Source organism: Pyxicephalus adspersus, chromosome 2 (assembly GCF_032062135.1).
Source record: "Pyxicephalus adspersus chromosome 2, UCB_Pads_2.0, whole genome shotgun sequence".
Classification (NCBI taxonomy): domain Eukaryota; kingdom Metazoa; phylum Chordata; class Amphibia; order Anura; family Pyxicephalidae; genus Pyxicephalus; species Pyxicephalus adspersus.
In genome coordinates, this window is record NC_092859.1 from 128,009,270 (window position 1) to 128,028,217 (window position 18,948).

At 36.2% G+C, this 18,948-nt stretch overlaps 1 protein-coding gene across 1 annotated transcript in view; it reads left to right on the plus strand.

Annotated features, from left to right (window-relative positions):
- Positions 1–18,948, plus strand: part of WDR72 (WD repeat domain 72) — a 109,328-nt gene that overhangs the window by 32,780 nt on the left and 57,600 nt on the right. The window contains exons 13-14 of the mRNA XM_072402360.1: positions 1,223–1,418; positions 17,391–17,596. Of these exons, the coding sequence (XP_072258461.1) occupies positions 1,223–1,418; positions 17,391–17,596 (402 nt within the window). The remainder of the gene's footprint in view (positions 1–1,222; positions 1,419–17,390; positions 17,597–18,948) is intronic.

Here is an 18,948-nt window from a genome sequence, read left to right on the forward strand (position 1 = left end):
TATCTATCTATCTATTTATTTATCTATTTAACTATTATATTTTATTTACTTGTATTTATATAACACCAACATATTACGCAGAGCTGTACAAAGTCCATAGTCATGTCACTAGCTGTCCCTCAAAGGGGCTGGTCAAGTTACCACTGGTCAAGTTTTGGGGGGAAAGCCAATTAACCAAACTGCATGTTTTTGGAATGTGAGGAAACCAGAGTACCCAAAGGAAACCCACGTAAACACAGGGAGACCCAGCAAACTCCAAACTCCATGCTAACCTCTAAGCACATAACACTGTGAGTGATTTAAATTACTGCAGCAAATATTGCAGAACAAGTGAAGTTGGATTTGACTACCCCTTGGTATTCCATGACCTGAAAAAATGAGAATCCTTACAGACGTATTGCATCCTACAGTTTTGATTTTTTTTCTTTCTTGTAATGAAAAAGAAGAATATCTGCCACTGGGAATTACAATAAAATGTTTTACATTTTATGTCTATGGAATCAAGTCTGGAAGTGTCCAAATTCAAGCAAAAATATATACTTATAGTTTTTGATAGACTTGAAAAGAGTATGGCTGATTTTAGGTTGTGGCATGGTTCCGGAAGTGACATATTGCTTCCGGCTGTGCAGTTGCCAGAAAGAACAACACCAAAAATGCAAAGACAATGCAAGCAAACCTGGGTGGTTTTCCAGATCTGGGCGCTATACCAACAGTGTGAAATATTATATTATAATTATCTTTTAATGTATCTATAACACATAGAAATCATTTTAAATACAGTTTTACAGTTTTAAATACAGATATGGAATTTGTGGGAATAGAATTTAAATAAATTATTACACTTTCCTATTTACACTGGAGCCGATTCATAAATTTTGGATCAAGATCAATAAGTTGTAGTTATATTTACATTGGGTTCAGATTTCCATCAGTCCATAAGGGACCTCTGTGTTTGTAATTCTCTTCTATGTTCTCCTGGTCGTGTACCTATATTAGATAAGAGGTCAGTTATCAGGGTCTTTGTTGATGACAGAAGAGCGCTGACAAATAATAGGTAGACATAACTAATACCAAGCCATCACATTTTTCCTGCTGTAATCTAACCATTCAAAAATGTATTTTGTTTGTTGCATGAAACCTAACTTAACTTGACTTAGATGTGCAGAAAAAGTTCAAAAATTATTATTGAAAACATTATTCTTTTTGTGTTTTACTAACTTAGGTAAAATTGTTCCAGAGTATCTACTGTGTATGCAGTGATAACTCAGTGGCACTTTTGAATCTACAGGAGCGATTATGTTTTTTCCATGCTAGAAAACATCTGTTTCCTGTAAAGACATTGAGATGGCACCCTGTGGAAGAAGCTTTGGTTGTCGGTTGTGAAGATGACTCGGTTTATGTTTGGGAGATCGAAACTGGTAATTCCTTATTTTAAAATTAGCAATTAAAATGGATTGTCATTAAAATTCAGACTTTACATCATTTGATATGTTACATATCAGCTCCAACAAGTTGCCAGTTGAATTTTCAATAAAAATGTGTTCTTTTCTTATACTATTTACAAATTCTTACCAAACATTAAAGGAGGTTTAAACAATCACTGACCTCTCTAGCTGCTACTAGTCTGAAGGTATTATTTTTTGGGATACAAACAACTCTAGAGAAGGGTTTCAGTTACATTGTTTTTTTAGATAAAGTCTGAAAATTTGTCAAGATTCTTGAGCAAAAATAATTAAAAAGTGAATGTCTCATTAATGCTTATAGATACACAGATGAATAGGGTCTTGTTTTAAAGTGCTTTTACTGCTTGCTTATAATATGTAAATACATTATTTATTTACATGATCTGGTGACAAGTTCATTTTAAGACCCAGGTTTAGGGAAGGCCTAGAGCACATTTTGGTGAAAATCTAGGAAGTGTCCCACTATGTCCTTCTGTGATGCACCACAATGGATCACTTAATGACCAACCACTGTGGAGGACTATTCTGCTCCCTGCAAGGAGGAGGCCTTCCGCTCATCCGCCTCTCCATAGAACGGAACACACAGTAGCTCTGCAACATGTAGGTACAGTAATTGTTCATAAAAGCAGATTCAGATTAAGCAATCCCATGCCGCTACCTATGGTTGGCAACATGACAGTCGCTCAATCACTGGCACTGCAGGGCTGGTTTCTAAAGAACCAACATCTGCAAATTTAACTAGCTAGTACAGTAATACTCACTGCCAACCCTATTCATTTATTATGGGGCTGAAGCTACATGTAGCGACTCCCCGGAGGCAGCAGATCCCTGGCATAAGGAAGTGGTAACCACACCCCAACTTCAAAGACAGTGTGAACATAGCCTAGGACTGCCAATCTGTCAATAAATATGAGCATTTAGAGTATGACAATTATATAGTGTCTCTATACAGTTTACATCAGGAGTCAGCAAACTCCGGCCTTTAGGCCAGATATGGTCTAGCCGGTAGTTTGTTTAGGCCTAACGACCCCTGGCCGATCCGGCCTAATGCCATCTACCAGGGGGCTTTAGGAACTACCGGAGCTGGAGACACCGGAGCTCTGGTGCCACCTCCTTTCTGTTGCTCCCCTATTTATTGATACTTCCGCCGCCGCAAAAAGAGAGAACGCTCCCTGAAGGTAAATCCCTCTCCTCCACAATGCATATGGAGGAGAGGGACTTTCACTCAGAGTTTGGCCTAGAGTGCTCCCGCTCACCCACCCCCATTTGCACAAAAATTAAAAACATTTTTTTTCTACACTGTACATCATCTGGATTCCTATATTCCCATCCTTTTATTCTAGAATTAGAGTTATGCTTGCTAGCTATCAGAAATAAACTATTGTCAAACAACCAATAAATGTATTCCTGATACACAGAGGTGGTATATGGTAATTAGGTAAGACATTTTGCATTTGTACTACTATGTCCTTAAAATGATAGGGTGTGTGATGAAAGCCATATGTAGAGGAGGATGAGCAAGTTGTCAGATGCTTCAAAAATGGTAAATATACACTTTCCCAGTCATGTCATGACCAAGTCAAGTTGTCAACTGTCCATGTTGGCTTGGCCTCTTTTGTTCATAGACATAAAAGAGTAAGTTAAGTGTGCACTGGAGGAGTCCGAATATAGTTCAACATGAGTGTGGTTGGATTATGTCTGTACACCTGTCCCTTCCATGTCTGTATTAGTACAGGTAGACTAATGAAAATTGACTGCTGGATAGATGCTATGGGATTCTATATATCCACAGTCTGCAGAACGTACATGTAATATACCCTGCAGTCTCAACATTAAAAACAAATTATTATTTGTCCTGTTACACCAGTAAAAATGAAACTGGATTATGTAGAGGCAGCAAGAAGAAGGTAAGCATGTACCTGAGCATCATACAAGTGAGGATTTTCACCAGAACAAAAGCTAGCCAGTTTGCACCTAGATCTGCTTGTCATAAGCAGTATCTGTCAGATGCTCCATTTGACCTTTGTAGTTAGTGATTCTGTCTGTCTTCTGGATTTGCTCTCTGCCATAACTGCTCTTAGCGTAATTGTTTGTTTGTTCAGTGACAATGAGTGGCAGATTGAGTCAGCTAAGATGGGTACGGTATTTTCAAGTGCAAGATAAAAATCAGCTTTTTGTTCCTCTCCTACCAAGGAATTTACATTTAATTGGCTTTAATCTACTCTGGGAATTAGTACAGACCCATTTCTAGCAGATTCATATCTATTCTAGTAGGGGTTAATAAAATTTAGATTCACCTACAAGAAGCTCTGATATAAAACAGGCATGTTCTGGTATATAAATATCTGAAAATGATATTTACTAATCTCCTTTTTTTTGGAGATTGTATTCCTTATCTGCTTTTTTAAACACATTCTTTGATATGGTAATGGGATTGGTGAGGACCATTTGTTGGTTTAATGGTAGCTGCTTTTAACAATTTTTATCAAAAGGTATGCTTACCATACTGTACTTACTCGAATATAAACTGATCTGAATTCAAACCAGGGTACTTAATTTTAAATTAAAGTACGGGAAAATGCTCTGATCTGTGTCTATGTCACAAAAATGGATGTCAGTGTTAACATATTTAAACAGTAATCAATAGAAATGTCAGTTAGACTTATGTAAATGAATACATGGTGTGTGTTTTTCAAACATTTATTTAAAAGTGGAAAAATATTAAAATTATATGGGCTTGATCTATATTTTGTTCACATTTTACAGCTTAAAGTATTTGATTCCTTTGAGCCGGTTAAGATGGATAACTTGCTATTCAAAGAATATTTGTAAATTGTTGTCTGCCATCAAGAGATGGTGCTGTGTCCTTTATTTCTCGGACAGCAAGAGTTTGTTACATAATTTTTATAAGCACCATCTACTGGCCTGACCTCAAAATAAACCAATATAATTTTTGTATTTCAATTTTGAGTGAAAAAATCTCAGTTTATACTCCAGTATATACTGTAAATCAAAACAGTTTCTCCTCATATATGCAATAACTAAATAATTTACTTCACTGGTCCTTAATTTTTCAGCAGTGGCTTTGTCCTGAATGCCTTTAGAACACTGGTCCCTAACCTTTTGGAGCTTGCGGACCACTAATCTTATGGACTCTGGACCATGCATGCGCGGGGAGCCGTGTGTCACTTAAAGGGGAAGAAACTTCCCCCCAGACTGACGTCATGATGCCAGAACCTGCCCACTCTCCCATCCAAACCTGCATTGGGAGAGAGGTTGGGTTGTGTCCAGAGAAACAACCCGCCTACCGATATTAGCTTGCAATCCGTATGGGACACATGGTCCACGGCTCTGGCTGGTGGCTCCTTCTCCTGACCCTGCTGGGGGGCTGCACTGGCCAGAGCTGGGGCCCACCTGTCATATGGCATTTATAGTTCTATACCCAAATATAAAAAAAAAATCTTTATTCTAGTACATTTTAGATTTTAAAATGTTTAGTGATTTGTTTACCTATATTTTAAGTTAAATTACACTTCTAAGAAACAAATATTTAAAACATTAAAACTTTTCCTAGTGTTATACTGTGGTCACTAGCCTTTTGTCTCTGAGCCATGCCTCTGGCTTCCTTTTGTTTCCATCACTCTTTGTCTTTCACCCAGCATAGTCATCAGTCAGAATTAGATTTGAGTAGGGATGTAGACCTAGGCTGATAAATTCTGCAGGGGCTTTTCAGCTGCTGGAGGCTGGGACATTGCAGGGGTCAAGGTCACAGTGGTCAGCAGCAGCATGTATTTGAAATATGCTGTGTTTACCCTTAAGGCTCATATATGAGCAAAGCTTTGTAACTGGCTTGTGAGTGTGGCCTGTAACATTAACCCTTTGCCATACGGCTCAATTTACTGCACTATCTTTTGTTGTGGTGGTCACTCTGTAATTGAATCTTGCCTTCAATACATCTGTGCCAAAATAACTGTGAACAATACATTTTATAGCTTACATTTACCTTCTGTGTTTTTGCATTTTATGAGCTTAAATTTCTTTTGTTACTTAACCATTATACTTTTGCTATATACATTTTTAAAATTTTCCTACCTTTGACTGTATATAATTCCTTAAATAAATAGGGGCAGATCTGTCACAGAGAACAATAGGGGGCCATTCAATGGCCTGCAACGATTTTATTGCTGTTATTCTGCTAAAATACATGTATATCGAAGGATCTTTTCCCTTTTACTATTAAGAAATGGTATTGTGATTATTTTCTTCCAGGTTGGAAAAACCTGTATGCGTTTTCTAGCACCTTTTTTCACTTTCATATCATTTTTAAAAGGGATTACACAGCACCTTCAACTTTACAGGCAATGATAGACATACTTCCATCTATTGAGAATATCAGATCACACAGTAACTGTGTTAGGCGTAGGTTACCTTTTGCTTTTCATGCCTTTTACGTTTATGTACTGGTGTACATATTACAGAAAATTTTAACTCAAAATAACAGTCACAGGTTTCTCTAGGCCTTTTCAACCCTATGGAAAACTATGTCTTCTACTTTTCTTCCATTCCACAGCCACAGCTTCTGTCAGTCTGTTTGGTACTCAGCACTTCTAAGAGTGTAAGATGCCTGTGTCCCCCACCATGCACTGTAGTTTATTGATCTTACCTTTACGTCATTAGAGGATCTAACAAAGTTGCGGGGATCAAAGAATAGAACCACAGAGGGTAGGGTAGTTGCAGGCGTGTGATAAACCTCCGCAGTTTACTGTTTTGTTGGACATGAGCTGTACTTGCATTTGCATGCAGTTGTGTTTGCATTGCAGTGGTTTGTAGTATGGTTCCTGGATGCGATATGTAGTTTGTGACAACTGTTAAGACACTTCCATTGACGTAAATTGACATGAAAGCATACAATGGTGTCACCTTCTCTCCTGCAGCCTGCTGATGGGACAATGAACAGTACCACACTGACAAGTTATTAACTGCTGACTCTCTCCTATTGTCAGTGTGTGGACTGTCAGTACAAGTGTATGTATATGTGCTTAATTACCACTATCACTACCCTTCTTCTTCTAGTCTGAATGCTGCTATGTAGGGAAAAATAGGTGGCAGGTACCAAGGGAAGTTCTGGTATATATAGCAGTTGCATATAAAAACTGGAGATCAACCTTGTAGTACCCATATGTGTGCTTCTTTTACATTTAGGCCAATTTGCAACAGGCTCCAATATTTCCAAACTTAGCTGTAGAAAAATACATTTTTCTTTGTTCATCATTGTTGGGAAGATTTAAATCCACCCTTAATAGGAATCAGAAGGCCTCTTTCCCACATAGCAAGAATGCACTGTATTCAGTGGGACATGGTGTAATCCCAGCCAGGACACTATCTACATGGAGTTTGCAGGTTCTCCCTGTCTGGTTTCCTTCCATATCCCAAATCAACATGCAGTTATGTTAATTGGCTTCCTCCTAAATTGACTAAATTTAGACTACAATAATGACTTATGACTATGGTAGGGACATTAGATTGTGAGCTCCTTTGAGGGACAGTTAGTGACACGACTATGGACTTTGTACAGCTCTGCATAATATGATGGCACTATATAAAATACTGTGTAATTTTAATAACAATAATAAAGCCATATCCCTTTGGTCGCAAGGCCTGATTCTCCCTGAACTCTACATGAAAATTACCTAGTCCTACTTCGTCAATGCACTGTACATTGTGCAGCATTAGTAAAATTGAAAGTCAAATTGAAAAAATGTACTTCTTGATTCTACTAAAATTACACTTGAAAGGCGTAAAAAAAATCTGCAGAATAAAATCACTGTGGGTTGTTGTCCATTACTGTAAAATATTCCATATGTGTGGTTGTAAGTCCTGACTCTACCATAATCTTACCTAAAAAGACTTTGCTGGGGTCTATGTCCCTCCATTGTGTGAATGTTGTAGAAATTTGACAATCCCTAACCCTTAGTATACCAGCTACTAATAGACACATTGTAATATTTTGTTACAATTTGTCTGTCACTTTGTAATATATTGTTACAATATATGTTTGTCCATCAGATAACATATTGAAAGACAAACATCATTATTTCAAAAAGAAAATATGTGGAGCAAATGAAACGTGGAGCAAAAGCAGAATGATATTTAAAACTTTTTATTACCTTCAATAGGCTATATATATATATATATATATATATATATATATAAGGAGGCCCATACATTTTTTAATTGTCCTAGTTCTAGGAAAGCAAACATTATATTCAATAAATATTGTGTTAATAACTTTGTCTAGTAAAGTTACATCCACACATTTATATAAATACCTAGCTTTATTGTATCTATGATTTTCTTACTTTGCAGATTGCTGTTATGCTAAATGAAGCCAATATCTCAGTAATTGTGTATTCATACAATAGGGTGTATGGGTGCATTTGTATACATTTGATAGTTAACACAATCAGAATCCCTATCTTTTCATGTATCCCTGCACCCAGACGCACCAAGTGTGAAATGGTGTTGCTAGAAAGAGGGCACCCGGTTGATCTTTATTCCGTTCATGTGAGTGAGGCAATGAACTTCATCTGTAAGTGATGAAAAATGATACATCTTCAATTGCTAAAAATTCCATGATAGATACAGCATGATTCAGCTGTCACTCACTGGCTTCTTGAACTCTGACAGAAGGCTTAAAATAATAAGCAACCCTGTCAATGAAACACATTTTATTGTTTGACAAAAAAAGAAACCTTAGTTTGTCAAAGCAAACAACAAGTCATTGCAATAAAGGAGTCTTCTCCGGTGATATTATTTCCATTGTGTTTTTTTCTTTACCGTTAATTATCACTATAATCCTTGTGCCATGTATGTACTAAGAGAGATGCCATAGTTCAATAAAACATGAAAGATTTTCGTGTTAAATTTAAAGCAACTTCAAAGTGGAAAAATGTCTACAATAAAAACCCGTAGATAATTATGATACTGTGCAAATGTACATGACATATCTCAATGTGAAAATGTCAGTCTAGTAAACAATGCATAAAATATGCTAGTAGAATACGCTTGTCTATTCTTTTTATGTATTTATTTACTTACTATTTAAATTATTGTAGGCTGTTACAATGAAGAATACCAAAAATACATATTTAATACAATGCAAACAAGAAAAAAAAATACACCCAAAGGTCTATATATAAAGCAGTAATCCTGACATTCACAGAAACATTCCCTGGTAGAGAATCAATCACTGCCATTAAAACACAAAGACCTGGAAGATTCTCCACTCGGGAATGTTCAGTGAATGTCATATTCAATGTTTTTATAAACAGACCCCTTTGACTCATATTCTGTGTTGCTGAGGTTCTACATATTTTCAGAGAAATACTGCCAAGAGCAACATCTTAATGCAAAACACATTATTTGAAAAAAAACAATCAATAAATATTTTACTTCAACTGGAGTGGAATGATTCATGTTATCCAAAGCTTGACGCAGATCTCAGGAATTTACCAAAAGTGAATATAAGCAGTTATGGGTTTTGAAAAGCAGTTTGCTTGATATTTACTTCCTGGCAAACCTGATGGGTTCACTGGATGTTATCCAATAATTTAGCACAGATATTGTACCAACTCTTGTCACTGTAACTGGCCTGCAATAAAGTTTTGCAGATTTGCTCAAAATACATAACGTTTTTTTACAAACTGGACCAGAAAGTTGTCCAACAGGGTATGTTTTTTTTTAAGGATCATGATTTTATTATTTCTGTTGTTTGTGATATCAGTCTATAGACTTTCCATTTATGATTGATGTACATTGGGGATAAAGGCTTGGATTCCGTGGGCTGTTGTAGTTAGATTTGCATGTGGAATAGTGATTGTGCTTCTGTAACGCATCTCTTGGCTGTAGAAATAAAGAAAAAACACAAAAGCATTGAAATGAATCAATCTTAAAATGTTGATGACTGTGTGGTAAAATGAGCCTTCTATATTATAAAGCCTGGCCCTCAGGGATTGGTACTTCTATACGGGATTGTCATTGTTTTCTTTAATTTTTTTAAAAAAAGGCCTTAATCATTTACATATTGCAGAATATTAAGTATAATTTATGTGTCAATTGTTCCTCCTCTCAAAAAGTAGTACGAGCACACAGGCTAAAAACAATGTATTAGTTGCTAGGACTTGTCTCTGGAAGGCAGGCAGTAATGCACATTGCATTGACATGTGTAGCCATGTGTTGATTTGTGTTGCGTTAAATTATTGTAGGACTGTATTTAAATTGCCATGAATGACAAACTACAGATCAATGCACTCAAAAGCAGCATGCTAGAGTATTTTTTTCCAGCACATCACAAAGGAACATATTGCTTGGAAATGACTTTGTTGAAACTCTTCTAATGTTTAATGATTAATCTTTGTGCCAGAAAATGCTGCAAAATGTATTAAGGTATCTGGTGGGAAAAAAGACAAACCAGTCTATGGGAAGATTAGGCCTATTGTCTTAGAGTGGATATAAATGGCATACCAAGAATTCATGGGAATAAAAAAGTAGCTATTTGTAGTCCCTCCTGGTAGTGCTCCTCAGTAGTATACAGTTGTTAGAAAGAGAAAATACACCCTTGTTCAATTTTAATGTTTTATGTATCATCACATAACATCACCAGGTTCATAGCAGGTGATACAATTAGGTAAATACAACCTCAAAGGAACACCAAAGACATGAAATATTACACCATGCCATTATTTATCAAGTCAAAATGCAGAAGTGGTGTGTAAAAAAAAGAAGTAAAGCTTTACCATTTCCATAAGGGTTAAGAGAGTGCGTGGCAGCAATGTGCTCTCAAATGTCACTTGAATTATTGAGAAGTCTGACCACCTTTAAAAAAAAAAAGTTTTGGTCTTCAGCATATAGGTGTGTGTTAACACAAAGCCAAGGAGACAAGACAAATGAGTTACTCCATAACTGTACCCATTTTACTAATCCTACATTGTATCATCTCTTTGTTTGGCTGGTGTCAATGAAACCTAGAAGTTCACTATCATATATAGATCAATGATCTCTGAAAAAGATTTAACCTCTCCCTTCTTTTATTCTAGACATATAATAGACATAATAGAAAATGTTAATGTGCCCTTAACTTTGCTTGAGTTTTGAGTAAAGATCATACTTCAGACTGTGACCTGGTATTTCTTACCATCATCTCACCATCATACAAGTGAATTGCTGGGCTTGTTGCACTGTAGTTCCAGAATATATTTTTACTTACCCTTTTTGATATTCCCATTGTTTACTTCTTTTTTATGTATTTGATCTATGAGATATTGGATGGCATAGAATTCTACAAAAGACCCCAAAGTATCTGTAAACCATGGAATGGAAACCATGTACATCAGCTAGCGGCAAAAACGGCTTGGGTAAATCCTGATAAATATTGTATAGATGAACTTTCAAGAGCACAAAAGTCTTTTCTGCAAGGTTAAAAGCAATGTCTTTCCTTTTCAGGTGTCTGTTTTATTTACTCTGGTGAAAGAAGAAATCATAAGTTCATACAAACATACATTTTCAGTGTTACAGTTAAAAAGTTAATGTGATAAAATGAACTAATAAAAAATAACTTAGTCACTCATTGTCCTAAAATGCGATCTGTCATGGGTTCAGTATTCTATTTTGTTGTATTTCTTGATGTTTTTATGTTAGGTTACACTGTTTGAGTTTTTTAATGTTACAAGATCAAAGTCACTGCCTTGCCAGAAAACAAATATACCTGCAGGGGGTTTGGCAGTGTTCTAATGTCCAGGGATTTGTTTGTGCATCAGGCATGGGGTTACTGTTCTTTGTAACATGGGCCATAAAAAGCCAGAAAAAGGTGATAAATTAAGGATGAATAAAAATCAGAACTTTTTTTTATATTAAAAGAGTTATTGTCTGGATAGTGTGCTAGTCACGTGGGATGTTGGGTTTGTAACCACTTGGAAATTTCAACTTATTATATAGAGAGAACATCTATGGGGAAAAATTACTTCTTGTAAAAGTGGCCTCACATGACCTTTCAGAGGGCCGCTTGTTATGTGGCCTTTAGGCCATGCTTTGCCCACTGCTAATCTATTGAAAGTCCAGAATTGATTGTTTGTCTTTCTTTATACCATCTGGGATCTAAGCTGAAAAATAGGATTCCCTAAGAAGTCTGAATAAGAAACCATGATGTATTTCTTTCTGTATCAGTTACAGTAAAAAAATGATTTGATTCTGCAAATACCTGCTTCATCATATGTTTATAAGAGTTACAAATTAGGTTAAATCTTCTTGTGACTTTGTATTTTACTTTAATCATTGAGCCTAATTGTTAGCTAATTATCAGCTGCTGAGATATTTTAGTCTACTGAATCATAAACCAGGATTGTCACGTTAGGGATTGACCTACTAAACTTCGAGTTTAGGCTGTTTACTTAAAAAAGTGAATTAACTGTGTGAAAGGGAATTTTTTCATAGGTTAGTAAATGTGATGAACTCAGTAGAGCGTCACCTCGCTCACTAAGCTAATTCAACGCCCACTGCCCTGAGCCTGCGATCCGTATGGAAGACATGGTCTGCAGTTCTGGCCAGTGCGCCCCCCCCCCCCAGAACCGCAGCCCACCTGTCAGATGGCCATGGCCCACTAGTGGGCCATGGACCCGGGATAGGGGACCAGGAAATAAACCCTTGCAGGGTGATAGTTCAGTTTTCTAAATGAACTGGCTATAATTTCACTTAGTAATTCCCAGTATTTCCCATTTAAGCTGTATTCACACTGGCCATATAGTTGTTGTATGTTTACTTCTTCTTCATGCCAGGGAACTGTTGCCCCTTCTCTCAGTGACAGCTCTATAGAGAATGAATGAATGCAGCTGTCAAATGTGAAATTGCTGGTTCTTTAAGAACCAGCACTGCGGTCAAGTGACCAAGTGCCAGGTGTCAGCCGCCAGTAGCTGTACAGAAGCGCTAAATCATGGGGCAGATCCAAATATGTCCCTAATCTCAGGCTCTAGTATATCTGCATTGGGTCTGACCATAGGGAAGTAATGGGAATGAATTATCAAAGTAGTCTAGGCTGTTCACATAGCAATATGAATTATTTTGTTTCAAAGGATATTTAATTATTCATAGTGAATAAGGTGGAACTCAGCCATCCAATCATGTGCATACAATTTTTTTTTTTAAATATTCCTTTGCATTTGATTGGGTATTCATAGCAAATAGTCATAGTCACTTAACATACCAAATAGCCACTACTCACTTAATAAATGAGTCCCATTATCTTTTTGATTGATCTGTTTTTGAACTTTGCTAGCCAGGACAGGCTGGACATTGGAAAATCATTTTTTTTCAAATAATTGTGAAAGAATTGTGCTTTACTGTTTATGTATTTATTCATTTATTTCACTAATTGGTATATTCTAAAGTGGGAAGTTAAAGGTGCACTATGATTTACAAATTATTTAAAATGCAATCATCTGACATTCCGCATCAGTCATAAAAACAACTGCAGTAAGACAAAGCCTAAAAAGCATAAAAAGCCCAAAGAAAAATGATGAAACTATCACTCCACATTATCAGGAATTGTGCTATTACAAACTACACATATTGTTTTAGGGCACCTATAGGTAGAATTAATTATTGGTTAAAATTTAGCTTCTGGAAACTTGGTGTACTTTATCAGCTATTTTGTTGTTTTGAGTTAGAAAATGGTATTTCTTATACAGTATTTGTTCAATAAGTTCTTATGTGGAAAAAATCCCTAATTGGACCACAAGGGGATTGCAGACAGTATTTCAGAAGTGAAACCTCAAATGATTGTCTACAATTTAGCTGAGAGCTGAGTTGATGATGGCGGCTCTGCTGCAAGCTTTCCTGACACCTGTGACTTACTGGACTTGATTACTAAAGGGCAGAACTGATGGCTTAGCAACAACTTGGGCTCCTTAAGTATGCAAAATTCAGAATCTATGATTGCACAAAATATGTTTGAAGCTAGCGAGTGTATCTGTAAAAACACAACTGATATAATGGGTAATTGTGATTTAAAATATCTGTAAATAACCTTTCTAAGCATAACTCATTCTTCTGTTTTATATTGTTCTGGAATTATCATATGAAATCTGAGTTTCTAATCTTCTGTATCTGCACAGCATGTACTGGAATAAGCTGTTCTGTTAATAACTGACAAGCCACAGGCGGTCTGATGGCTTATGTCCTACTGACAAGGAATAATAGCAGAAATATGTATTACATGCAAGTATGCATCTGCCATGCATGTAACCATGTGCTGGGGTGACCTTTGGGGTCATTATTCACGCTAAAGTGTAAAAAGAAATCTGTAAAATGAATATGAATAAAATGATAAAAACATTTTTTTCTTTCTTTCATAAATATCAGAGATGGCTGCATGGTATTTCTCTGATAATGGTAGACCATGTCTATGCAATATGCATTGGAGTGGCCTAAAATCTACATTGTAAGTGAGTTTGAGTGGGAAACAACACAGAATTAGACTTAGGAGACAGGCACAGTGTTTGTAATAAAAGATGCCGGAAAAAGGACTTTTATATGAGATGAATGGGTAGTAAAGCTGCTGAAATTTTCCATAAACCAGATAAATCCAGAGTCACCCATATACAATCCCTAGGCTGTAAAAGTCACTGCTCCCGAAGCAGGTATTTGGCCCTATGAGTCTGGCAAACACCTGGTAACCCTACCACATGCTGTCCTTCCTGTCCTTCCAGCTCAGACATCTTATAGGGACATACGGGACAATGAGAGGAAATATTTATATTATTTTCTTGTATTTATTTAGCATCAATAAAACTTTTTTACTGCCTTTCAGAGAAGCTCACAATCTAATATCCCTGCTATAGCCATAGTCTAATGACTCTAACATTTTCTCTAGCTAATTTGGGGAAAACCAATTAATCTAATTTCAGTATGTGGGAGGAAACTGGAGATCTCAGAGAAAACCTAACAAAGCCGGAAGGCAGGAAGAATTTTTCCACACTTTATCAGAACCACTGCCAGTTGCATTTCCAATTAACATTGTTCTGTAAAGATATCCTCATCATTCCCCCTCAGCTCCTTAATGATGGTAAATTGCTGGTTACCATTAATGAGAACATAGAACCACGAATGTGCGGTGGGATATTCTCAACCATTATTACTTATTATTATAGTAATCAAGTACCCCTTACACTGATCATACCCCATTCAGCCGTGGTCCCAAATATTTAATAATTTCCTAATGTAGCCCATGTCATGTAGGTCTTCCGGGTTTATCAGCTTGCAGGGAGAACTAGAAAAAAGAAGCTAGGGTATTCATCCAGCTGAAGATAAATGGTAATTTGGTAGTGGGTTGAGGGAATCTTATATGTCCATTTTTAGAGATAACTGCAACACATCAGGATGCTTGAACTGGTTGTAACTAAATGCATGTGTTTAAGTTGACATTTTTATTACTGCCGGCATAAATTATTATTTAACCGGACTGACTCATTTATTAATAGAAAAATGAGTCCTGCTGCAAAGCAATACTGATCTGATATGGTATCATATGATAATCTAAGTGGGGCTGTGCAATGTTGTGCTGCATATGCTGCATATGTTGTGCTATATGTTACCATACTTATCATAATCATAGTATTCATATCATAGTATTGGGAAGTTGAGCTCATCACTGATATTTTAACATGAAGGTATAGTAAAATTTCTTTGGTAGGTTAGCATCTTGATCTTTTAGTTTACAGGCTCCTTCATTATTCCTGAGGCCTTACTTACCGTGTATAGATTCATTTGCCACCTTAATAATTAAAGTAAATATTAATTACATACAACAATTGAGTAGATGATATGCAGCTTCTAAGTAACAATAATTAATACTAAGAATTCCTTATTTGTCATTAAATCAAGATAACCCAGAGACTAAATTGAAAGTAGCTCAGGCAAGTATTACTATGTATGTATTAATATCAAGAAAATGCCTTGTGAAGAATCACCAATTTCACATGTCATTCAGTGTCTGAGGACAAGCATGGAAATGACTGACCGCATTGCATTAGACCACCTTTTCTCTGCATAGAGATGGATATCCCACTGAGACAATGAGTGCTATCAAGTGCAGAGACTGTAAAGGTTTTTCATCATAAAAATGGATCACACTGTATTTATTGCCCTATAAAAGTGGCTTTATTCATAGCATGCTCAGCTGTGTACCAGTTTGAGCACTAGAGGGCAGTGTTTGTATTCATACTGTGCCTGGTCCTCCTGTACTGGGGCTCTGATCAGGGGCCCTTATCAATCAAATACTGCTTTTCATTGTCTCTCTTGTTGAAGCCTGGAAGAAGCTAATTACTAAGCACAATGCTGTGGCTGACTATTTATTTGCACCATGTTAGTTAATGGCTTCCTAAAATATATACACCATCCCTATAATAGCCATTGCAAATACTATATGTATATATATATATACAACTGTTTGTGGCAGTTATAAGATGTACATTTTTTTATTTGTTATAATCATTATGAGCACAATGATCTTGCCTTGCCTTGCACTGCCTGGCTCTTCCACATTTATGTCTCAGCCCAATCCCAAATTTCCTGCACTTTAACCTTAGGAAAAAAGGATAAAACCTTGGCGTATTTTGTCATGTGTGAATACAAGATTAATAATGTGCAGAAGAAATGCAGCATGATGCAGCATGGCTACAGTAACAAGTATACCAGAAAATAAAAAGTCCATTTGTGCTTCCTAGATTTCTCAAACCCTGCTTGTGTTTCATATATTGTTTATGAGTACAAGGAGAAACAACTTTTCTGAATTCCATATACATTGCAGCAGCACGGTAGCTCAGAGGTTATCCCTCTGGTCTTTGCAGTGCTGGGTCCCTGGATTAAATCTCAGCCAGGGCACTATCTGCATGGAGTTTGCAGGTTCTTCCTATGTTTGTGTGGGTTTCCTCCGTGTACTTCCCACATCACAAAAACATGCAGTTAGTTGTTTGGATTCCCCCAAAATTGACCCTGGACTGTATTAACCCCCATAGCACTAATCCCCCCATCATCACACTCAGGGTAGCTTTAAACTTAAAAAAACCCAGTTACCTTGCTCTGTCAGCATCCCCGCAGGTCCTGGGGACACGTACTCCTTCTCTGATCTCTTGCTGCAAAGTGCAAAGATGTTTCCTGGTGACGTCGGTGCGGGCGGGAGGATCGGCGGGAAACTCAAATAATTTTGTATGGAATTCAATACAAAATAGCTGTATTAAGTCTAAAAAATTTTTCATATAATTATATTATATATTATACAAGCTACTGTACATATATGATACATGTTTAATTATTTTTTTATTTTTTGTTTTTTTTATTTAAAGTTTATTATTACATTTAATAAATGTTGGACATATTTCGGTGAGATATACCTAAGAATTATAGCCTACAATGTAAAATAAATTTCCCTTCAACAAAATGTAACTTTTTGCATGACAATTTGGACAAAATTAGAATGCTAGGGGGGTTAAAGACATATGACTATGGTAGAGCATTATATTTTGAGCTACTTTGAGAGACAGTTAGTGATTTGACAATGTGTAATATGTTGGTGCTTTATAAATACTTAGAAATTTAGAAATATAGAAAACAATTGATGATTAGAAAACACATGATTTTTTGTTTGCATTTTGGAAGGCTTTTAAGGAAGTCAACAGAGCTTTCCCTTATTTACTAAACCTTACAGGGTGATAATTCACTTTGCTATCTAAAAATCTTACATTTCTATAGTAAATCTACCCCAATGTCTATCTTTTAGTAGTATGTTGGAAATAAGCTGTAGATTTTTTCAGCATTTATTTGAAATCCCCTTTCAATTGATTGTCTACTGGCTGAGCCTTTTCATTTGCAATTGTTTAGGTACATTAGAACGCCACGAAACTGGAGATATGGCTAAAGCAATTCTTATGGCTTGTGAAGATTTTACCATCGAAACAACAGATTCCATAGTCAACACTTCCCATGAGACACAACGGAACACAAGGACAACATTCAAGTCATCTAACTCATACAAACTTGGAAACCTGTCCCATAATCTGATCCATTCAGAAAAGTCCTCAAACAAAGTAAGGCAATAACATGACATGTCTGATACATCTGAAACTTAAAAATGCCAATAAGTGATCGGTAACATGAGAATATGTATCATATACGTAAAGGAACTCATAAAAAATATGTATTGATGGTAATTTTTTATGGGTCCAGGGATACAATTCATTAAACAGTACTGGTCTACGTTAAGAAAATTTAATATATATGTAGATATACTGTCCATTGTGATGCTCACCCCATTGATTACGTTGAATGTAGCAGTGCAAATAAATTGGCATAATTGTGTGCAGCAGTACATTACAACCATGTACTGCTTTATATCTCATAAAGTTAGAACTCCAGGCTTTGTTTTCTGTTTCTGCATATCAGACATCCATCATAGTGAATGAGGTGAACCATCCATCATTTGCAAACAGAAATAATTTATTAATAAACTCTCAATGAGGTGTTTCTCATACAACACTTTTGGAGTCTTTTTTGAAGCATCACATAAATTAAATAAATATTTTCAGTAAACATAAAAACAAAAACACCTTCAAGCAAGCAATAATGTTGAGCTATGTGCCCAGCACCCCAACATTATTCATTCTCGTGCTACACGATTTCAGTTGATTTTTTAAAAAATTGTATTGCTTAAAAAAAGGCACCAACCTAAGAGTCATGGGACTACAAGGATGGATTCTTCCAAGCTAATTAGGTGAGATGGAAGTGGACAGTACTGCCTTGTTGGAGTGATATTCAGTGTTTAAGGTCAGCGGTCGCCAACTGTTGGTTCATGAGAAAAATTACCTGGCCAGTGCGTCCCCTTCTCCCATGGGTGGGCGAGTTCTGGCATCGTGACGTCACCCTGGGGGAAGTCCCCTTTGAGTGACACAAGGCTCCTTGCGCATTCATCCTCATTTACAGTAATTACGATTATAAAGCTGGGTAATACTACTGTGTCTAATTTGTAGGGTCCAGTCTTTTTCTTTTGTCTTCTCCCATGTTTCTGTTTACCCAGTTAGAATCCTATTTTTTTTTTTTTTTAATATCAATATGAAAAAAATATATCAGGTCAAAGTTATGCTTTAGTATAAATAAATCTATTGATTAAAGTTTATAGCTACGTTAGCAAAATATTGCATTTGAATATTAAAAAGGAAGTTATTTGCAGACATGCAAGAGAACCTTCCGTTAGATAAACCATGGTCAGGTAAATTTACTATAAGTGTAAACTCGTTCTTACTCCAACAGGCAACCTTAAAAAGAGAATTTACTACAATAAAGAGATATGTAATTGGAAACCCATATTAGTTTAAATAAGGTAATGTAAGTATTAATTTTTAATAATATAAATACTATTTACATCTCATACAGTTTTGTACAG